At 53.3% G+C, this 22,977-nt stretch overlaps 2 protein-coding genes across 10 annotated transcripts in view; both read left to right on the top strand.

Annotated features, from left to right (window-relative positions):
- The window catches only part of IFT122 (intraflagellar transport 122), a 72,526-nt gene extending 64,747 nt beyond the window's left edge, over positions 1–7,779 (top strand). For 5 of the 9 annotated variants that reach the window (XM_058725912.1, XM_058725915.1, XM_058725910.1 and 2 more), the window contains 7 exons: positions 642–742; positions 2,781–2,946; positions 3,931–4,042; positions 4,697–4,822; positions 6,489–6,568; positions 6,904–7,068; positions 7,467–7,779. In XM_058725912.1, coding sequence (XP_058581895.1) covers positions 642–742; positions 2,781–2,946; positions 3,931–4,042; positions 4,697–4,822; positions 6,489–6,568; positions 6,904–7,068; positions 7,467–7,556 — 840 coding nt within the window. In that variant the 3' untranslated portion in view covers positions 7,557–7,779. The other 4 variants (XM_058725913.1, XR_009260695.1, XR_009260696.1 and 1 more) reach the window with 4 other exon arrangements.
- A 6,854-nt stretch (positions 7,780–14,633) lies between these two features.
- RHO (rhodopsin) lies at positions 14,634–21,731 on the top strand. Its single transcript, XM_058725926.1, has 5 exons — positions 14,634–15,099; positions 17,311–17,479; positions 18,748–18,913; positions 19,020–19,259; positions 20,125–21,731. Exons 1-5 carry the CDS (start codon positions 14,739–14,741, stop codon positions 20,233–20,235), a joined length of 1,047 nt encoding a protein of 348 aa, XP_058581909.1. The 5' UTR covers positions 14,634–14,738; the 3' UTR covers positions 20,236–21,731.
- The last annotated feature ends 1,246 nt before the right edge of the window (positions 21,732–22,977 follow it).

Raw genomic sequence — 22,977 nt, 5'->3', positions numbered from 1 at the left:
CATGCTGAGCTTCTGGCAGCCTCTAGGTACAGAAGACCTATTCATGTGTGTTAGTGCCTGGTCTCTTAGGGCCTGTGCCAGGTGCTGGGGGCACGGGGCTGAGCCCTGGAGGAGCTCCACTACATGTACATGTTTGGTGGGCATCAGGCGGCTAGGCTGCTTCTGGAGAAGAGGCATGTGATTTCATGCTCTAAAGAGTTAACTGCGTCCACTTAAAGACATGCTTATGTCGGGTCATGTCCTAAATTGCATAAAAGAAAGGTCTTCTCTCTCGAGCTAATTGGAGACAACTTGAGCTCGAGGAAGTGGAATTATTATCAACACCAGGGGCAGTGCAGCTTGGAAGAGAGGCATTCTTGGGCTTTGGAATCAGACCTGGGTTTGAATCCCAGCTCTGCTCTTTTCCAGTCTTTTCTAGCTGGATAACTCGGGCAAGTCGTCTCTCTGGGCCTCAGTGTTTTCATCAATACAGTGGCAATGACAGTGTATCCTCACAGGATTATGTTGAAGACCACATGAGACGGCGGCTGGAAAGCACACAGTAGATGCTCATTAAGGGAGATTGCTCTTCTACTGAAGTAACTCAGAATCATTGGTGTCTGCCTTAGGAATTCAATCCCTATTTTCTTTTCTCTCTGCAGGAGGAGCCTTTCAGTTCCCATCTTCCTGAAACCCTCTTCAACATCTCCAGATTCCTACTGCACAGTCTGACCAAAGACCCCCCCTTGGGTATCTCTAAGGTGTATCCTTTCTCTCACCCCCACCCTCAGTCCCACCCGTCTTGTCTAATGGCCCCTGCAAAGTTCTTTCCAGAGCACTTTACTGGCAGATCCTTCCCTTTGTCCTGTAGCCCTCAGGGAAGAGAGAGAGAGTTTGTCCTGCTGCTGCTGTTTTGCTGTAGAAGCATCTCAGCCAAGGGAGGCCAAGGGGCCAGTGCCAAGAGAAGATTTGTTTTTCAGGCTCTCTGGGCTTGGCCCAGCAGTGGGTCTCTAACCAATACACTACCCAAGCCCTCCCAGAACCCATAAATGAGGGAGTAACTGAAATATAGGAAACACTTGGACTCTTGGGCATTTCCCCGGGTAGAAGGGTGATGGGTGTTTGTTCAGCCCAGTAGATGGAGCACCTGCTGTGCCCCAGACACTGGGCCAGGCAATAGGTGACGAAGTTGCCATCTAGTAGAGGAAGTAACAAGTGAACTGGGCTTAGTTCAGTGGGATGTGTGCTGTGCCCAAGGGTGGAATGCAGCTAAGGCTGGGGTCATGGTCAGGCAAGGCTGTCTGGAGTTGCTGACATCCATCCCATAAGCTACCAGGGAAGACGGTAGAGTAGATGTTCCAGGAGAGTACCCAGCACATGGAAAGGCACAGAGGTGAAGTGAGCATGGTGTATGGGAGCAGCTGAAGAGGGGAGTGGGAGCCAAGCTGGGGATGCAGTGGCCTGAGGGCCTCCCTGTGAGTTGGCCTCACCTTCCCCAAACCTGTGAGGGCCATTGAGAGGCTGTAAGCAGAAAAGGGGATTGAGGATGCATGCTGCCAGAAACGACCAGGATACAACCAAAATCCTTAAAGTCCTTATAGTCATAAAAGTCACAAAAGGACATTCTCCTTGTCCTCTTCTAAAGCTTATATTCTCTCAGTCCCTTTCCAGCCCCAACCTTGCCGCCTTTCTGTGAGGAAAAGGCCTTCCCAGAAGAGAGCTCAGAGGTATTAATCGGTTAGAACTAGCTTCTCTAAAGGGTTCCAGGCCCATCATTTACATTTCAGGGGAAACTCCCCCAAATCCAGCTGTGCCTTCATTGACTGAGACCTTTGCAGAGGAGTGGTCAGGGCCACACCTGCCAGAGCCTCAGCACATGTGTCCAACCTTTCCAACAAGTTCTATATAAGTCAGCAGAGTTTGATTGAACCTCTGCCCTAAGCTTCACCCTATACTGTCCACTGGGGACCTAGAAATGGCTCCTGACATGGTCCCTGACTGGGAGGGGTGACAGTGGAGACACAGACAAGGAAACTTACCACCATGTAACTGCTAGGGTAGAAGGTGCCACACTGGGGGTGTGGGGAAGCAGGAGCATCAGGGGGAAGAAGAATGCCAAGGAGGCATGGTACTTGAGGCTTGCCAGGGAGAAGTGGGGAAGGGGGTTCACCAGTGGGGCAGGGGAGGAAGGGCAGGCCTGGCCTGGGCACATTTAGCATTTAAGGTGACCTGGGATCAAGCATAAAGGCCTGTCAGCCTCAGATTGAGGAGCCCAGAGGAGAGCCTCAGAGAGCCGGGGAGGCTGTCCCTCAGAAATCACTGTGGCTCCTGGTGGAAGTGCAGGCAGAGAGAAGTACTGTGCACCCAGTGACCTCTGTGAGCTGGATCTAAGTGAGCTCCCCAGGCAGTCTGGGACCTGTCTCCTCCTGGCGAGGCTGGAGCAGGATGGCACTTGGTGCTGGGCATTGTAGGACCTGGCTGGCAGGCTGGGCGAGGTGGGGAGAGACATTTTGGCCTAGTCAGGGTACAAGATGAGCCATCAGCAGGCCCAGAGAACCTAAGCAAGGTTAAAATATTAATGGAAACTGCACTGTCTTTATCTCTGGAAAAATCCCTGTGCTTTGATATCCGAGAAGTACACTTACATCCCACAAATGAGAAAAGCACTTCTCAGGCTCCTGCCCATGCCGTCCTGGCACTAGCACAAGCTGTGTTCCAGCACGGGGCTCACTTTGAGGGTAGGCAGTGCCAGCTCTCAGGCCCAGTGTGGCCTCTGCTGTCCTTAACCCTGTCATTGACAGAAAAACACTCTTCACTCTGGCTAAGCAAAGCAAGGCCCTGGGTGCCTACAAGCTGGCCCGACATGCCTATGACAAGCTGCAAGGCCTGCATATTCCTGCCAGGTTCCAGAAATCCATCGAGCTGGGCAGCCTGACCATCCGCTCTAAGCCCTTCCATGACAGTGAGGTGAGGGCACAGCTCCCTCAAGCAGGAGGCTTCTCCTCCTCTTCTTGAACATCTCCTGATGCCTTCTTTCCTGGCCTGGGTTCTGTTTGAAAGATGGCTACCATGCTCTCAGGACTCTGTGAGCCTCCTCCCCTTCCTAAGCCTTGGTTTGCTAACTCTTGCTTTTCCCTCTCTGCCTCCTCTGTCCTCTACTCAGCCTCCTGTGCTTCAGCCACAGACCCTGGTGTGGGCCCCATAGTCCTACCCTCCCTTGCCGCCCAGCTCTCCTCTGAGGCTCTGAGTTGGCTGCAGCCCAGCCCACACTGCTCTGCCTTTAACCTCCTTCTGCTCCTCTGTGCCCAAGTGGCTCTGCCTTCGCCTCATCCTAGGATCCCCTGCCCTAGTCCACCTTCCTTCTGGAACCAGGTTATCACTGTCCCATGTATCTGTGGCGCAGCTGTGCTCCAGCCCTCTTCTTCCAACCTGACAACCTATTGTCTCTTTCACAATCTCCTCCTTCAAACTCAGAGACTTGGCATCAGACAGACCTTGGTTCAGATCCCAACTCCACCATTTCCTAGCTATGTCTGTATTTCTCTGAACCTTGGTTTCCCCCTCTATCAAATGGGGACATACATAATAGCTTTCCCACAGGACAGATGAGCCTGCCCAGATAATGTGCTTAGCACGGTACCTGATGCATGGTAAGTGGCCAGTAAATGACAGCTGTGGTGTTGTCATTCCTGCTGGAGAAATGTGCTGCTGAGCCCTGCCTGTGAAGGAGTGTCCAGAGCAGTGGGGCCCAAGTGATGGGGCCTCAGATGCCTCTGTAGGCCCTTATCCTGAGTCACCACAGCACAGAGCCCTGAGCCAGTGCCCCCTCCCTGCCCACACAGATGGCCTTTCTTCTTGGCAGCCAGGCCCCAGGGGGCTGAAATCAGAGTGGGGAGCATTTCTTCCCTCCCGGTTGGTCCTTGGGCAGTTGTGGTTCTTGTGCTTTTGTAGGAGCTGGTGCCCTTGTGCTACCGCTGCTCAACCAACAACCCATTGCTGAACAACCTGGGCAATGTTTGCATCAATTGCCGCCAGCCCTTCGTCTTCTCCGCCTCTTCCTATGGTAAGTCTGGCATGTGCAGATGGAGCAGCCAGTGGATGGCTGAGCCCTCTCCACTGCTTACTGGCCACATGTGTCCTCATTTGTAAATTGGGGACAGTGTGACAACCCACGCCACCAGATGCACAGTCACTAAGGGTTCCCAGAAATAGGACCCCCCTGCTGCCCAGACTTGAAGCACCCACCCCTCAGAACCTGGTGTGGGGTTTTGCATAATATAAATGCCCAGGTGCCACTGGTCGGGCATTGGGTCTGGGAGGCTAAGATGGGCTCTTAAGTCCCAGTTCCTTCTATGTTGATGAAGGATCAGAAGCCCCTTCCAAGTAGCTGGGCAGAGGCCGTTCTTCCTCCCTTGGAGAGGAGCCCATCCAGCTATTAGGGGGAAGAAGGAAGGGCTAAAGACCACTGCTTCTCACCCATGCACATACACGCCACATGTGCACACACATGCATACGTGCCTGCTTCCTCCAGACATGCAGTGTTCAAAAGACGCGGCCCTGCTGTGTCTCCTTGCTTACAGAGAACCCTGCTGCCAGGTGGGGAAGGAACTTTGATCCTCCCACCTCCCCTCATGCTGCCTGGTGAGAGCATCCCAGCCCCTAGCTCCTCCTGAGCTGGCCTTCCCACAGCCCTTCCCTGTGCCCTGTGCCCTCTAGAGGTGCTGCACCTGGTTGAATTCTACCTGGAAGAGGGGATCACTGATGAAGAAGCTGTCTCCCTCATTGACCTGGAGGCACCAAGACACAAGCACGAGAACAAATGGCAAGAGATCACAAGCAGCAGTATCCTGGGTGCTGGGCTGGACCTCTGTGTGTGCCAGCCGAACACAAGGCCTGGGTGCAAGGCAGGAGGCAGGAGGGCCTTGGGGGATGGCTGGGCCAGTTGGGGCAAGGGCATGGCAGACTACTGCTGAGTGATTGGAGAGGCCCAGATGGTGGCAGGGACAGGCTGGGAATGGGCAGAGAGCTGGCCAGGGTGCAGAGGTACAGGAGGGGACAGTGCATGCCTACAGACCCAGAAGAGGCATGGAAGGGGAGATGGTACCTTGGTCTTCACCTATGCCTCGTTCCTGGGAGGGCCTCCCGCCTACCCTAGCTCCTAAAAGCATACTGTCTATGCTTCTGGCCATGCAGAGCTGATGAGCAACCAACACAACATATGATGTCTATCAACTTTTGTAGTCAGGTTACTTTTATGTACAAGAGACAGATGCCACAAGTCAGGCTGAGCAAACAAGGGTGTAAAGAAGCCTAGTCTTAGATAGACACTCAACAGGATCCAGGTGCTCATTCGGCACCAGCGGGAGGCTGTCTGTTGTCTTCTTGGCTCTGTTGTCCTCTGAGTGACTTCATTCTTTGATAGCACCCACCCTGTCCCACCAGCAATACCAACCCTGAATCCCATCAGTCTTACAATCCTGGGAAAGGGCTGACGGTCCTCCCAACATGACAGCAAAAACCCCAGGGCACATCCTCGCTAGGATACCTTAGGCCAAAGGCCACACCTCAGCTTATCCCTCTAGCTAGGACCATGTTCATTGTCCCAGCTAGACACAGGCAGAGGGCTTCTACATGTGACTGTGCACATTCATCACCTGTGGACTTTGGTAGCACACAGCAGTTGGTTCAGCAAGTCTGAGCGGACTGAGAGCCTGAGTTTCCAGGTGATGCCAGTGCCACTGGTCTGTGGGCCACCTTTTGAGAAGCAGAGCAGAAAGGAAAAACCAAGGAGTTGTTTGCTGAAAAAGGGGGACAGAAATCATGTCTGCATGCCAGCTTTCTGCACACCCAAGTCAGATGGTTTGGCTAACTTGTTACTGCTGGGGGGCCACATGTCATACCTAACTTGGCACCAGCAGCCTCCATTCCCCTGGGGCCTTCCTGTGGGAACCCCACTCACCCTGACCTCACATCAGCCTGGCAAAAGGGGGCAGCTCCCTAGGCACCTTCAGCCTGGTCTGGCTAGCCTTAGGACTTGGAGTTCTCACCCCCTTCTACATGAAATAGGATCTGTAAGGCCTTCTCAAGTGCCTACAGACTACATGGTGATTGCTAAGTGTTTCTCTAGGAATTGCCAGGTTTTCTGGCCATGGTTTCCAGGTAGGCCCATTATTTTTCCTCCCACCCACGGTAGGCCTGCAGCCTCCACTTACTAGGTACTTCTGGTCAGCAGGCCTACATGGGCCATGGCACAGTCTGTATGGGGCAGCAAAGAGCCCATCAGAGCCCCTTTCCTGCATGTGCACTGGGGCCCAGCCTCTGTGTGACAGGGGCTGTCTCCTCCCTGGCCTATGTTCCTTCCATTTCTCTATCTAGAAACCTATTCCACAGACGAGTCATAGGAAACACTCCAGGCCCACATAGAGTTCCCATGAATCTTGCATTGGGTGGAGGGCAGGACCTGTTTCCCACTCAGCCTCAGGTTGCATCCTTGACCAGACCCCTCCAGATTCCCAGACTCTGAGGCTGGATGAGACCACGGACTCCATGAGAGATGATGACCCGTTCACAGCAAAGCTGAGCTTTGAGGTGAGGGCACCTCTCTGAGTGATGGGCTGTGGAGACACCTGAGACTTGTTGGGAGGGGTGACTCAGATCCCTTCTGTACACATTGCTTGGCATGAAGCAGACTTGTTCCCTGTTAAGGCCACTGGGGGAATTGAGGTGATGGGTTCCCCCTCACTAGAGATGGCTAGCAGGAGCTACTTGACCTGCCAGCGTTCTGTCAAGGTACCTAGCAGGGGAAGTTTCTGGGGTCCTCCCTGGTTGCCCCCAAAATTCTGGGATCATGACCCATCTAAACACGTCACCCTGGCTGAGTGAGAGCACCTGTGCCCCCTGCTTCCCACCTGCCCACCCTGCAGCAAGGTGGCTCAGAGTTTGTGCCCGTGGTGGTAAGCCGGTCAGTGCTCCGCTCCATGAGTCGTCGGGATGTCCTCATCAAGCGCTGGCCTCCACCCCTGCAGTGGCAGTACTTCCGCTCACTCCTGCCTGACGCCTCCATCACCATGTGCCCCTCTTGCTTCCAGGTACTATGCCTACAACTCATATGTGCTTACCAGTTTCTTCTTTACACTGCTTTTCCATTTCACAAGTGTCCCCTTGGGGAAGTCCTGGGTGGCTCAGTTGGTTTGTGAGTTCAAGCCCGGTGTTGATCCCCGCTTGGGATTCTCTGTCTCCCTTTCTCTCTGCCCCTTCTCTGCTTACACTGTCTCTGTCTGTCTCAAAAATAAATAAATTTAAAAAAAGAGAGAAAAGGGGCCTCAGACCCCAGACCCTTCCCCCCTTTGTTCTAGTCCTCAGACAAAGGTGTTCTGGATCCTGTGTTTCTAGCCCTGACTCACTGCCAGGCCTCCTCCCCCTTGGAAGGGCGACAGTCCCTGCCAGGCTCAGGGGTTGGCACTGGGTCATGACCGTTTCTTCTCAGATGTTCCATTCGGAGGACTACGAGCTGCTGGTGCTTCAACACACCTGCTGCCCCTACTGTCGGAGACGCATCGATGACCCCGGCCCGTGACTGGCCCCCTCAGGATCACCACTCCTACCAAGGCCACCTTGCGCTTGGATGGGCTGTCACAGGAAGAGTTAAACTGTCAGAAAAAAAAAAAATCTGTTACTTTCAGAAAGGCTCTGAGTTGGTGGCAGCCTGCTGGAGTCCACAGATCTGTCAGACCATTAACATGTACACTTTGTGAACAGATTGCCTCAATAATTGCAAATAAAAGGGCTACTTATTTTCATCAGTGTCTGCATTTTAGCAAATCTTCATATTGTCTGCAACTTAATTTCCTTATGCAAAAGTGCACCTGTTTCTAATTTGATCTGAGAGGAACATTACATTTGCCTGCTCTTAAAATTTAATCTAATCGAAATGGCAATATGGGAATAGGTAGGGGAACGAGTGTTTATTTATTTTGGTTTAGCGGGGCTCTGTCTTGACCAGAAAATAAGGTTCCTGGCTCCACAAAGACGATGGCAAAGAGGGCCTCTCCGCAGAGGTTCTGGAACCCACCCTCTGCTTCCTGCCTATGGCCAAGCCCCCCTTTACTCCATTCATCCAGCCCCACAGAGGCCTCTACCCCACTGAAGCTTTCCCCTTCCTTCCAGCTCCTGAAGCAAGTGGGTCTGTTTGAGGTTCTGCTAAGGTTGCTGCCCCTGAGCATCAACAGTGTCTGATTTGGCAGCTTGAGAGCATGGGTGGGTAGCACTTTGGAAGCTGAGGAGGGAGAACTGACGTTTATTGGGGACCTTCTCTATGCCAGCTGAGTTTCATATGTTGTCTCAGTTCTCACACCAGCCTTGTGATGGAATCGTTATGATTTCCTTTCTGTAGCCATGAGAGTCGGTGGAGGTGCTGGAGCCCAAGGGCTCATCCAGCCCTCGGTGGAAGCCCCTGATCTGCCCTTCCCTGAGTGCCCTGTTCCCTTTGCTTTCCACACTACCTGTCCCGGAGGTGGCAGTGATCCAGTGCTTTATGCAAAGTCCTGACAGCAGGGGAAGGAGAACTGGGCTGTCAGATAAGAAAACCACCCCTGTGATTGGATATTGATACTTTACAGCTCTTCTGTGAAGTGGGCAGAGCCGGACAAATGTCCCCATTGGAGGGATGAAGACTGAGGCCTGGAGACAGGAGTGGCTGCAGAGACCACCCAGTGGTGAGTGCTGAAGCTGGCCCCCTGCCCTCCCCCTTCCTCTCCTGCCTCCCTCTGTGTCTCTCTTTGGAGATGATGGAGGAAAATAAAGAAAGGGAGCCAGACAGTTGTGCCAACAGAACTCCTCCGTTGAGTGTCTAATTACTTACCATCATGCATGCTCTCTCTCTTGCTAAACATTTATTAATGTGTTAGGATTTCCATTAGCGCATTATTTGAACTAAAATCATTTGCATATGGCTGGGAAAAAGAGAGGAGAGAGAGAAAACAGCCCTAGCCACCCAACAGGCGTCAATCACAGTGACAGATCAGATGGTCGGTGGCTAGAGGCAGGGGGTGGGGGGCCCACCCTGAGACTCCAGCATGCATCTTCTCAGCCGAATAACACAAAAACCAGGGTGTGCCGTGCCAGGTTCTGCTGCCGCGGGGAAGCATAAGGAAGCTGTGGAGGTCTGAGACAGTAGCTTCCTTTAAATCAAATGCTTACTGGGTACCAGACACATTGCTAAGCACTCTCCATGCGTCGTCTTCCTCAATCCTCAACAGCCTCCAGGAATGCCCATTAATGCAGATGATGAAACTGAGGCTCAGCAACATTCTCTCCTTTATTCAACAAATACTTACTGAGCCAAGATGCAATTCACACCCAGGCACAGCCTTTGCACCTAAGCATTATGTTCTGCATCTCTCCTGTCTCAGCCTAGACAAGGTCTTGACCAGGCCCATTCTTTCTCCAAGGCTCAGTTTCCCCATGTATGCAGAAGGGCCTCCTCCAGCTCTGACTTTGAGGTTGAGCCTCAAGTCTCCATCTGATGAGGCTGATGACCCTTCACATGCTACAACAAGGAAGGCACTGTAGGGATGTTGAGATGCCCATTTCACTAAAAGGCCACTGAGGCCCGGACAGAGGCACAGCTGCTGGAGGCTGCACAGCTTGGAAGTGGTTCAGGCTGTGACTTGATCTTCCAAGTCCCCAGTGCTACCCATGTTCCTAGAAGGAAGAAGTAAGGAAAAAGGGGGGGGGGGTGGTTTGCACAGCCCAGAAAGAGCCCTGGACCAGGCCTTAGGTGGGCCTGGCTTTAGTCTGGCCTCAACCAGCTAGGTGTCCCCATCCATCCCAGTGAGGCTGCTGAAACCAGGAGCCCCTCGTGGCTCTTGCACAGGTAGGCAGATGCCCTGTCTCCAAGGTTGATGCCTATGGCAGACACCAAGTGACCTTCCATTTGTGCTAGCCCCACCCTCAGGGTAGGTGGAAACCTTAGCAAAGAGGCCTGCACTGGGCACGGCTCTCTCCCTGGGTCCAGCACTTATCCCAAAACTCCACCCAGACTCCAGAACATCTTCCTAGAATGAGAACCTAATCATGCTTCTCCCCTGCTTATAACCCTCCCCATTGCTAGCCAGCCAGCACCCGGATTCCTAGGCCTGCCCTCCCCTGGCCGGCCATCCACCCCAGGCCCCAGGGCCTCCATACCAGCTGGCCCTTTTCTTGCTGTGCCTTGGTTCAGTTGTCCCCCATTTTAGGCTAGGGAGCCTCCCTCCTCCCTCCCTCCTGGTCTATACCTTGCTCCTCTGGGATCTCACAGCACTGGGGCTGGGAACAGAGCCCTACATCCCATGGTTATTTGTTTTTCCTTTGTCAGCTGGCCCCTAAGCCTGGGACCTCCTTGAGGGCAGGGGCTATATATGATTCATCTCAGTGTCCCTAGCACCCAGCCCTGAGCGTGGCACCTAGAAAGTGTTTGGCTAATGTTGGGGTCGGAAGGAAGTGGGGGGAGGGAGGAGGGAGGAAGTGGGACTGGAGGAGAAGAGGAAGGAAGGGGGGGGGAGAGTGGGTCCATCTCCTTCCTTTCTTCCTTTTGAGATTCTCAGCTCAGTCTAAGGCCTCGCTCAGCCATGGTGATGCAGCTAGGTGGGGCTAAGCCAGGGAGAGGAGGCAGAGAGAGAGGAGGAGGAGAAAGAGAAGGAAAAGGGAAGAGGAAGCTGCTGAACCAGCAGCACCTCCATGCAGAGGCTTAAGGGCTATTTGTGTGCTACCTACTAAGCCCCTAATCCTCCACGGCCAAGTCAGAGCCCTGCACCTGGGCTCCCAGGGGGCCAGGCTCAGGGAAGCTTGGAGATAGGTGCTACCATCTTCAGAGACAACTAACCCCAGCCCTCCACCCCCATAGCTCGTCCCTAAGCCTGACTGAGGGGCCAGTGGCTCAGAAAGCCACCCACACCGGGGCTTGTCCCTTGGCATGCTCCTAGGCCCCTTCTGGACCAGCTGGCATAGAAGAAAGCTCAGACTGGGGAGTTAGACAGCCAGTTCACCTCCGGCTCTGCTGAGGAATACTAACCCTCTGAGCCCATTTCCTCAGTGGTCAAAGGTTAGGGAGTGAGACCTCCTCATGGGGGGCCAGGAGTTGTTCATCCACTCGACAAATATTTATTGAGTCCTTGCTCCAAGCTGCCAGCTCAGATTCAGCAAAGTCCAGGCCAGCCCAGCCCTGTACTCTGGAGAGAGATGGGCAATGAATCAGTAAGGAGACAAGTAAGACCACTGCTGACAGTGATAGGTACCGAGTAGAAACGAATGTGATGTGGGAGGCAGAGGGGGAGGCCTGGTGTGTAGAGTCAGGGGCCTCTCCAAGGAGTGCTTTGTAAGCTGAGACCTGAATGAGACTCTAAGAGGCTAATACTGTCAGCAACAGTCATTGATCACTTACAGGCAACAGAGTAGGAAACTGAGGCACAGGGAAGGGAGGGGGCGGGGCTGTGCCCAGGCGGCATGGCCTTAGAGCCTCAGACCAGATGTAAGGGTAGGTGTAAAGGGGCTGTACCCAGCTAAGGGATACCATGGCTCCTAAATGATAAGGTGTGAAGATCTGTGACTGGACCCTGGTGGGAAAGCAGGTCACATCAAACCTGCAGATGGGTGTGGATCCCCCAAGGTTTCCTAGCTTCAGCAAACTGAGGCTGGAGAGGGGAAGTGGGACTTCTCAGGGTGACTCAGGGTCCCAGGCGAGAGTCCAGTGCCACCCCCTGCCTTCAGAACCACCACTGCTGCCCCAGGCCTGTGTGACTCAGTCTTGTGGCTTTCCCACCAGCCCAGCACAACCTCTTTTTTTCTTTTTTCTTTTTTTTTTTTAGTCATTTATACCATGATGTAAACAGCTAGCAGAACTTTCCTGAGAGCTATCTTTCGTGTAGGGATGGAGGCATGGCCAGGCAGGTGATAGCCAAAGTTTGTTATGTGATCTGGGCCACTGACTCACTGACCACCCTGGACCTCAGTCTCCCCACCTGTGAAATGTAGCAGGGAGGGTCGGTGACTTCTGTTGAACTTTTTGCTCACTATGAGCCTGTTGCTCTGAACAAAGAGCGTTTTTTTGTTGTTGTTTAAGAAAAGGATTCTTTGTCATGCCTCACAGAATACAATGCAATGTCACAGTGGTGATGCCTTTAATTCCTCCCTGGCCATAGCCCTGTGACAAGGGTCATTAAACTCTGAGACTTAGAGAGGGAAGCACTGATTGAAATAACCTAGATCTATCTATCCACTCGATCCACAAATGCTGAGCACCTACTATGTGCCAGGCCCTGAGGATACATCAGTGAACAAAACAGACAGAAATCCAAGCTCCTTCCAGTGTATGGGAAGTGATTAACATTTTGCAACGTCCTGAGAACCATGCTCAGCTCTGGGAACCCTGCTGAGAGCTGGGCAGACCACACCCCCCCACCCCCCACCCCTGCCTGCTCACATGACAGCCTGTGAGTTGGACAAAAAACATGTGAACAGAGCATAAATTAAAATCTTCCAAGCTGTCACAGCATTAGGAGGAGGTGAAGGCAAGGTGCTGAGGTCTATGGTTGAGGGCTCACCCCAGCCAGCTCTGGGCTGTGTGGGGGTCAGTCTTGACCCAGGGAGTCTGGTGCACCTCCCTCCGTCTGGCTACCAGGGCCACGTCAGAATCAAACCCTCCACCTTGACCTCATTAACATTGGGCCTAATCACTGAACCAAGCACCTTAAACTGCGAAAGGTCACACCCCAGCAGCCCTGCCACGCCTTCCCTTGAGCTCATTCCACCAGTACACACTTCTGCAGCCCTCCATGTGCAAGCCCTGACCGCCCGCAACAGGCAGGAATCTGGACTCTCAGGCGGGCTGAAGGGAGGGGGAGGGCTTTTCTGAGGAAACAGGTCTGGGGGTGTCAGGGGGGAAGAGACTGCACTGAAGAGAGTATAAGGGCTGGAAGTCTTAGAGATGGGGACACTTCCCTGGCCGACTCCTTCCATCGATCACTAAGTTCATGGTTCAGACTTCACCTTTCTGGACTGCTCCAAACAACAGTGTGTTGGGAGCGGGTCACAATCTGAACTTGTCCTATTTCATTTGTTTCAGTACTTTTTTGTGAGCCCTGCCAGCCCCACAGAATGGTACTTCCTGTGGGCATCGTCCTTCTCTACCATGTTCATCAGAACTGAGCACTGTGTGTGGAGCACAGTAGGTACTCCATACACGTTTGTGGTTGGAGGCTGGTCATCAAGCACCGGTGTGCTGGGCACTGCCATGTGCCCCACTTCATTTCTCGGGGGGCATCACTGTGCCCCTTTCACTGATGGGGGGAGCCTGTCAGTGCAGAGCCATTCGCCCCCAGAACCTGATTTTGTGGAGTGACCTGCCACACAGCTTCCAAGGCCCACTGTCCCAGCCCAGCTGACACAGACGTCCCCAGATGTGCCCTGTGTGTTGCAGTGTCCAACCAGTTCTTTTTCTAGGCTCAGCCTCACCTTCACACTGGACCCAAGCCTGCCTTGCTCACGGCAGTGATCTGGTGCCTAGCATGTCACCTGGCACACAGCTGCCTCCTGGATGCAAGGCCTTGCTTCAGGAGCCTTAGAGCCTCTGTCCCCTTTCTGCTCCAATCACCCCCTGCCTGGTCCCCTCCTCTATCCTCACTCCCTCCAATACATCTTGGGGGCATTTGAGCCACATTTCTGCCCCTTATGATCTGCCCAAACCACTGCCCAATGCTATTTGGATAAAACCAGGTTTCTCAGTTTGGTATTAAGACCCACCAGAGCTGGCTTCATAGCCCATGTGCGGCCTCACCCCTGACAGGCCTCAGGCCTCTGTCAGCCCTTGTCTTTAGTCTCCCCTGTCTTCCCTGCTTGGCAACCTAACAAAATACTCCCCTCCCTCAAAGACCCAAACTTCACCTCCTCAGACACCTCACCGTTATAAGCGGTCTCTCCTCCCTTGGCCTCATGGAAACCCCTCCCTGGACCTGGATCTGTTCAGGGTCTTCCTCAGCGCATAACCTCCTCCTTTCTGGATTTTTGTATCCCCAGTGGCCTGCACATGAATGTTTAATGAACGAGTGAGTGAGTGAATTCCAGTTCAAATACTTATCGAGCTCCGGGTCTATGCCAGGCTGTGGTCTGGCATGGAAAGTGCCAAAGATGGCAGGACGTGGCCCCTGCCCTCATGGAGCTCATAACTTGGTGAGATGGACTAGTGTTAGGGACTGAGCCAGGAGGTGACAGGTGGGGAAGAAATAGGTAAGAGGCTGAGAGACTGAGAGGAGAACCAGAGAGCTCATGGTCCAGTGGGGAGGAAGACAAAGTCCTCTGGCATGAAATGAGGGGGACGTGGGCGTGGAGCCAGAGGTCCCAATGCCAGGCCAAGGCCAACAGACTGAGATGGCAGGGATTCCTGGGGACTAGAAGAGTTGGGGTTGGGCCTCCTGCCCTTTCCCAGGGTCCCCAGTACCTCCCTTCTCTGGCCCCAGGCTTCTGCCTAGAGTCACCTTGGCCCCTCTTGGAAGCCAATTAGGCCCCCAGTTGCAGTAGTGGGGATTAGTATGATTAATAATGCCCCCAATCTTCCAGGTGCTGATTCAGCCAGGAGCTTAGGGAGGGGAGGTCACTTTATAAGGGCCTGGGGGGGGGGTGGTTAGAGCCCAGAGTCGTCCAGCCAGAGCCCTGGGTGGCCAAGTTCAGGCCTCAGCAGCACTCTTGGGTCTGAGCCGCCCCCAGGGCAGCCACCAGGACCACAGCCATGAACGGGACGGAGGGCCCGAACTTCTACGTGCCCTTCTCCAACAAAACGGGTGTGGTACGAAGCCCCTTCGAGTACCCACAGTACTACCTGGCTGAGCCATGGCAGTTCTCCATGCTGGCCGCCTACATGTTCCTGCTCATCGTGCTTGGCTTCCCCATCAACTTCCTCACGCTCTACGTTACGGTCCAGCACAAGAAGCTGCGCACGCCTCTCAACTACATCCTGCTCAACCTGGCTGTGGCCAACCTCTTCATGGTCTTCGGTGGCTTCACCACCACCCTCTACACCTCTCTGCATGGATACTTTGTCTTTGGGCCCACAGGATGCAATTTGGAGGGCTTCTTTGCCACACTGGGCGGTAAGAACTGGTGTATGGGTGGCTAGCTGGGGGAGTCAGGAGTCAGTGGTGGGGAGGGTGTGGAGGGATCTGGAGAGAACTCCATATTGGGGGATGGTGGTTAAGAGGCCTTCTCCCCTCTACATTCATCAGCACTCTCCACTTAATCAACAAACACTGTCAGTAATGATAAGCTAGGCTGCTGTTTATTGAGGGCAGGCATTGGACACTGTTTATCTCACATAGAGTGGTGCCATTGTCTTGCTTTGCATCAGGGAAACTGAGGATGAAAGAGTCAAGGGCCTTGCTGGGGCCACATTGTGGTGAGGATAGAGCTGAGTTTCCAGCCCACATTTCTTTTTTTCTTTAAAAAAAAATTTGCTTTAACATTTATTGTCAAGAGACAGAGCACGAGCGGGGGAGGGGCAGAGAGAGAGGGAGACAGAATCTGAAGCAGGCTCCAGACTCCGAGCTGACGGCACAGAGCCCGATGCGGGGCTTGAACTCATGAACAGTGAGATCATGACCTGAGCAAAAGTCGGACACTTAACCGACTGAGCCACCCAGGCGCCCCTAACATTTATTCATTTTTGAGAGAGAGAGGGAGACAGAGCATGAGCAGGGCAGGAGGGTCGTGCAGAGAGAGGGAGACACAGAATCCGAAGCAGGCTCCAGGCTCTGAGCTGTCGGCACAGAGCCTGACGCAGGGCTTGGACCCACAAACCATGAGATCATGACCTGAGCCCACATTTCTGCGGCTCCTCAGGCCATGTTCTATTTCCCTCGGAGAAGCTGTGCCTTGTCAGACCCATGTTGGGCAGTGGGAATAGAGCTGGACAAGACAGATCTCTGTGCTCAGGGCTTTCAGACCGGGGTGGCACACAGATCATTAGTCCTCTGGCCACTGGACTTTGCCTGTGCTAAACAATGGGCTCAGTCTCTCCCCACCAGTGTCTATCCAATCTTGCAGAGAAGGGTCTGCCTGTGTGTGGCAGCCCTATATCACTCCTACCTCGTGGCCTGAGACTGGGTGATCTGTGACCATTGAAGGTGACAAACGCCCAGTGGTGGCCGGAGATTCCCCAGGCATGGGGCTGAGACTGTGTCCTGGACATGTGAAAGAGGGAGAAGACAAGGAGGCAGAACAGTCCTTGTGGCTGGTGCTGGGCTCTCCCAGCCACCCTGGCTCTCTCCTGCTTGCCTGAGAGGCCATGTGTCCTCAGAGAAGGGGGGCACTTCTGGATCTGAGCCAGGAGACCTAGGCCCTTGTCACTGCCCTGCCACATCCCTGAATGTGCCTCTTCTCTCCTCCGTGCCTCACTGTTCTCATCTACTAAACAGGATCTGTTATCTCTGCAGCAACCCCATCAGTTTTCTAGTCAAAGGAACTATTTGATCGCACTTTTCAAAGCTACAGATCTCCACACAGGTCTAGTCCCTCCCCTATGGAAGGGGTTTCTTGGAAGGGGATAAGCCCCCCACACACAATAAGACTGGAGGTGGGTTGAGGAGTCTCAGGCTAGAAGGCAGGGGTGAGATGGAGGCCACATGCAGGTAGGCACTTCTCTGCCGGGCTGGCGTCAGTTTACAATTATTTTCCTGGAGTAATACTTAGTAGTGTTGTTTTTTCTCTCTCAGAAATGTCCCGGTTTGGTTGATAAATTCTATGGCTAACCTCCTGAATGAGTTTCTGGGGTGATGTGTAGGGCAGTTGTCTGAATTCCACCATTCTTTCCTGCTTCTTCTTCTGGGCAAAACATTGCTCAGCTTTCTGGCTCCCAGGTGGGGACCCACAGGCCCAGGTTATTTCATTCCCCACAGGGGAGAGGCTGGTGCACAAGAGGGAGAGCAGGAATTCTAGCTCCAGCAGGCACTCTGCCTGTTGCCCCACGAAGTGCACATTCTTCTGCAAAAACTCCCTACAGGGATCCTAGTCTAATCATGACCCTGGAATCTGATTTCCTGTCCTTCATGAACCCAGAGCCCTGACTGAACTAACTCCTCTTCCTGGGAGGTACCCGGTTCACTCTCTTCTCAGCATAATGCCTTTCTGCCTCACAGCCCCTTGGCTCCTCTTCTCAGAATCGAAGCCCTCTCTTTCCCAAGTCCTGGCTCCAACTGTGCCTTAGGTGGCCTTCCTGCCTGCCCTCTCCCATCCAGGAGGAGCGCTTCCTCCTTGGACAGTGGGGTCCAGGCAGGTGATGTGTTGACTGATAGCTGACTGCCTTGCAGGTGAAATTGCCCTGTGGTCTTTGGTGGTCCTGGCCATTGAGCGGTACGTGGTGGTGTGTAAGCCCATGAGCAACTTCCGCTTTGGGGAGAACCATGCCATAATGGGCGTCGCCTTCACCTGGGTCATGGCACTGGCCTGCGCTGCACCCCCCCTCGTTGGTTGGTCCAGGTAATGGCACTAAGCAGAAGGGAAGGGTCCCTGGGGTGGGGGTTCTTTACAGGGTCCCCGGCCAGGATGCAAACCTGGGGCTCATTCTGGGCACCGAGCTTATATGTCCCCCACCCCGAACACCCACCCTGGCAGCTCTCCCAGGGTTGGGGTTTAGGGTAGGGGAAGAGAGAATCAGACCCTAATGTTGCTCCAGGAGCTAGTGCCACCTCCTGGGCCCCATGTCAAGGAGAATCCAAGACGCCCAACCCTTAACCTTGGCTGTGCCCCTAATCCTCAACTAAGCCAGGACCAGATTCCAATCCTCTTTGCCCCATAGGCAACTCCCTCTGACCTTGGGCCTCAGCACCTGGGGAGGCCAAGCCTACCTAGTGAAAGTGGGTGACACTGTAGCCCCTGGGAACTGTGTCCTGTCCAGCCTCTAGTCCATCATCTGCAAATGGGGCTCAGATGAGAGATAGGAGGACAGTGGTTTGGGAAACTGGACGGGTGACCCTGTGGGTTCCTGGAGGCCTCGTGTCCCTCTGCTTCTAGGAAATTCCCAATCTTTCTTCCCTTCCCTCCTCTCTCAGCTTCCTGGGGTCAATTTTCTTTTTTATTTTATTTATTTATTTTTTTGTCCTTTGTTGAATCTGAGCCCATCGCCTCCAGCCTCTTTCCCTGTTTTCTCCAGTCCTGCCCAGTCCCATCCCCACAGGCACAGCCAATAGACCCTCCATTGTCACCATCCTCTGAAATCACAGAAACATCCTAACCATCTGTCCCTGGGACCTCTTGTTTCTCGAAACTGTGCAAAGATCCCTTAGTTACTCTGTGTGCCCATCTTTGGCCTAGAAAATACTCTTACCCTGTTAGTAAGACCCTAGTTTGTACAAACTGCCTCAAATACAGAGTTCGGGGGCTTTTCCCGTCTCCCCACCAACCTCTGCCTTGCACAGCCTGAGCCTCCAGCCACTAGAAGCAGCCAGTGTGGTGAGGAAACACAGCGCAGGTCCGCGGTGTCCGGGCTCTGCTAGGCAAGAGACTGGACCATCTCATGATAGCATGGCTGTTTTCACAAGGGCATTTGAATCCCTCATCTCCGTTGATTTGATCCTCACAGTCATGCAGCCATGCAGATATTTTATTATGCTTCTTTTAAAGAGAGGGAAAGCGGGGCCCAGAGCAAGCCCAGCCACACAGCAGGTGTGTTGGGGGCCTGTTCCTCAAGTCCCTCACATGTGGGTCTCCCCGTGCCCTCTCTTGCCCCGTCCCCCTCTGGTGGTCAGGTACATCCCTGAAGGCATGCAGTGTTCATGCGGGATCGACTACTACACACTCAAGCCAGAGGTCAACAACGAGTCCTTTGTCATCTACATGTTCGTGGTCCACTTCACCATCCCCATGATCGTCATCTTCTTCTGCTACGGGCAGCTTGTCTTCACAGTCAAGGAGGTATGGACCTGTGTTGGGTGCTGGGGACACATACATTGGTTGGGTTGAGACTGGCCTCTGTCCCAAAGGAGCCACAGTCTGGACAGCAGACCCTGTGTCCTTACAGGCGGCAGCCCAGCAGCAGGAGTCAGCCACCACCCAGAAGGCTGAGAAGGAGGTCACTCGCATGGTCATCATCATGGTCATTGCTTTCCTGATCTGTTGGTTGCCCTACGCCAGCGTGGCATTCTACATCTTCACCCACCAGGGCTCCAACTTTGGCCCCATCCTCATGACACTCCCGGCGTTCTTCGCCAAGTCCTCCTCCATCTACAACCCTGTCATCTACATCATGATGAACAAGCAGGTGCTTGCTGGTGGGGCGGAGGGGTCCAGGGGCCCCAGGCTGCAGGCATTGCCTGCGGAGGACAAGCCATGTCCTTGACTGGGCCTCAGTCATTTCACCTGCAAAACTAGGCAGGGAAACTGGTATCCCCCAGAGCATCAGAGTCATCTAGGAGAAATGCAGATTCCTGCTGAATCAGAAGCTCAGGGTGAGCCCAGGAACCTGCATTTCTAACAAGCCCACCAGGTGACTCTCACACTGGCTCAAGTATGAGAAGTGCCAGTCCAGACGGTTCTGGAGGCCCACTTTAAAAGTCAAATGGTCTAAGTCCCAAGCCTGGGAATGGGATGGTGCCAGTCTCCACAAAGCTGAACAAGGAGCTAAAGTCTTATTCCAAGGGAGGAAGGGATAAAGCAGTTCTTTAACACCAACCAGTGACTTCTCTGCAGAATCCATGAACCTGTGGGGGAAAACATGGTCTCTAGAGTTAGGCATATTGGTTTCAAATCCCAGTTCTTCTTTTTTAGCTGATTGACACTTGGGAAGTCACTTCCCTTCTCTGGGCTTCAGTGTCTTTTTTCCTAGAGAGGGCAAAATCCCAAACGCTAGGGCTATATAAAGTACTTACAGATAGCCCTTGGCACACAGAAGGCATCAGGGAATGTCATCAGTAGCAGAGCCCTCTTGGGTTTGGTCCCTGGCATCTCTGGGGTGGGGCCACATGCGCTTACTAAATTCCCTCCAGGAAGCCAGATTTGAGAGGGGAGTGGAGGCTGTGAGAGCCAGAAGCAGGGAAGGGGTTGGAGGTAAATCTCGCCAACCACTCCAGTTTGCTACACACACTTTCGGTGGACCCTGATTCTGACTCACGTTCTTTGCCTTCCAGTTCCGGAACTGCATGCTCACTACCCTCTGCTGTGGCAAGAACCCACTGGGTGATGACGAGGCCTCCACCACCGCCTCCAAGACGGAGACCAGCCAGGTGGCACCGGCCTAAGCCCTGCCAAGGACTCTATGGTCAACTGTAGGAGTCTCCCATTCCCTATGCCTACCCCCAGCCACAGCTGCCCCACCAGGAACCAGGTCTGTTGGAACCAGGTTGCACAGACTCCTTGAGTTTAAAAAAAAAAAAAAAAAAAAAAAAGAATAACGAGAGAAAAATGAGGCTCCCCACTCGACAAGTATGACCCGATCTGGAGTCCTGAGTTCCCAGGGGCTGGTGGGATCTCTGCCCCTCCTCTCCCCAACTCATGTCTCAGGAACACAAGAACTCTTGCTCCCTGGAAAGGTGTCCCAGCTTAGGGATAAATGTATAGCACAGAGTGGGGCACACAGTAGGTGCTTAATAAATGCTAGATGGATGAAGGAAGGAACGAATGGGGGAATGAATGAAGGAATGAATGGGCAGGGAGAGCATATCTACCCTCTCAAAACCACCTTAGCTGCAGCTCACCCTCAGCTGATGTCCTTGAACAGTTTCCCTCCCTGGGCCTCACTTTCTTTGCCCGTAAAATGGAAACCCCAAATCCTCGGTCCTGCAAACGCATGGCTGCTGTGAAGATCAAATGAGATTTTGATCTCATATATGTGTGTATATGTGTGTGTGTGAGTGTGTGTAAGCACTTTGTAAATGGTAAGGAGCTGTACAGATTGTAGTTAACATTATGAATAACACCAATTAATATAATTAACTAATATGATCATCTCTTCTTGATAGTCACCATTTTGAGACTGGGCAAGGCCCTGAGCATCCAGCCTCAGCAGGTTTTTTTTAAATTCACCAGATGTCAAGGCCAGACCAGGGCTGGTGGTTGGTCTGCAGAGAGGGACTGTGAAGGGAATGCAGAATACAGTCATCAGGACTGAAAAAACAACGTCAGGGGACTGCAGTCTGGGACCAAGGCCCAGGGTCTCACCTCTGACGTGAACTCCCAGGCCCGGTGCCTCCCCTTCCTCATGCAGCCTAGGGAGAGACAGGCCTTTCTCTCAGCTTCTGCAAACTACCTGCCCTCCTTCCCAGCCCCTAGGCCACAGCAACTCTAGGCCAGCATGGAGCTGGGCCTAGAAGCCATATGCTAGGCTAGACTCTAGGCCAGCATGGCCATATGCTAGGCCAGCAACTCTAGGCCAGCATGAGCTAGAAGCCATATTCACCTGCCCACATTTAATGAAGAGCTGAGTCCCCAGTGGAACCCTTTTCTCAAAGATCTCAGAAACAAAAAGTGGGAAATTCAGATGGGCCCATCTTCCCTGGGGATGTTCACAGATCCCAGAGTTGAGCACCCTTGCTGGGTAAGCCTGTTTTTAGTAGCTCCAGTCCATTCTCCATTCTGGAAAGTCCTTGCTGCAAAGCTGGTGGGAACTCTAGGGTATCAGAATTGTGCTGCTTGCATAGCTGCCCCTCCTCCATGTAACCAAGACCAGAAGCTCTAACTCTTCCCAGCTCTGCCTGGAGACTAGGCAAATCGGGGCATTAAAAGCTCAGCTCCTATACTTGGTGTTAAGGGTGGTGGTTTTTGCTGCTCTCAAGCTCTTTCTCTGCAGGATGGATTGAAATTGGGCAGTAATTTCCACCTGATCTCTAACCCTGGGATGCTGGGTTTGGGCAACCAGCAGGGCCCCCTGCGGGTGTGGGGTGGAGGGAGCAGGCCTGGGAATGAGAAAAGCCCCAACGTTGGAGTCACAGAAACCCAGGTGACCTTTGAAACTGCAAGCAAGTTTGGCCATCTCTCTGAGTCTCCTTATCAGCAAAAAGGAATCTGAACCTGAGCTTGAGGGGACCGCAAACTTCGCGTGGCCAGCCTGCTTCCTGGTGCACTGTAGCCAGTGGGAGACTTCTGACATTACTGGGCCTCAGCTCAGAGCTGGCCTTACCAAGAACACCATCTGCGAGGGGAACAAGGATGGAGACATAGTCTCAAGAGTTACCCTCAACCTCCAAGGTGGGAAAGGGTGGCTGGAGCCTGAGATGGAAGTTCCCCAGTGCCATGGTGGGGGCTGAAGCAGGTAATAGCTGGGATCTCTACTCTTGCCCCTCTAGGTGATATACTCTGCCTCCGTAGGTGATGCCAGTCAGGGTTTCTTTGGCTGCAAGTGTCAGGAAATCTAACTCAACAGGGCTGAAACAGAAAGGAGAAATTGTTGGCTCCCCAAAACAAAAAAACCCAGGGCTTCAGGCATGGCTAGATGCAGGTGCTCAGATGTTATCAGACTTCTGTATCTCCCCTCTGGTTATAGTTTTCTCTGTTGGCTTTGGAAAGGGCTACCAGCAGTCCCAAGCTCAGCCAGCCTTGCAGAAAGTAAGCTGTTTTTCCTGACAGTTCCAGCAAAGGTCCTGGGTAGGGCTCTCACTGGCCAGGTCTGGGTCACCTGATCACTCCTAATCCTGTCACCAGGTTAAAATGGGGATTCATCCTCTGATAGGCCCGGCTTGAGTCACCTCATTGTCCCTAAACCTATCACCAGGCTGGGATGGGGATGTAGCCTCTCATTGGCCAGGGCTGGGTCACCTGATCACTCAGACCAAGGTAGGGTTAACCCTACATAAACCAAATGGTCTGAGTGAGGGTGGGGACTGGAAGGAGCCCAAAAGATTCCTGGGGTGGGGGGTGTCGTTACCAAAAGGAAGAGGCCCAGAGATAGGGTGGGCAGAACTAACGGTGGCCCAGAGGGGCTGGCCTCTGTCTAAGTAGGTGATGTCCAGCTATACCAGGCTTCCCTCCCACACTGGGGACCCAGG

Source organism: Neofelis nebulosa, chromosome 4 (assembly GCF_028018385.1).
Source record: "Neofelis nebulosa isolate mNeoNeb1 chromosome 4, mNeoNeb1.pri, whole genome shotgun sequence".
NCBI lineage: Eukaryota > Metazoa > Chordata > Mammalia > Carnivora > Felidae > Neofelis > Neofelis nebulosa.
The sequence above is the reverse complement of the archived record's forward strand: the minus strand, read 5'-3'. Positions and strand labels throughout refer to the sequence as shown.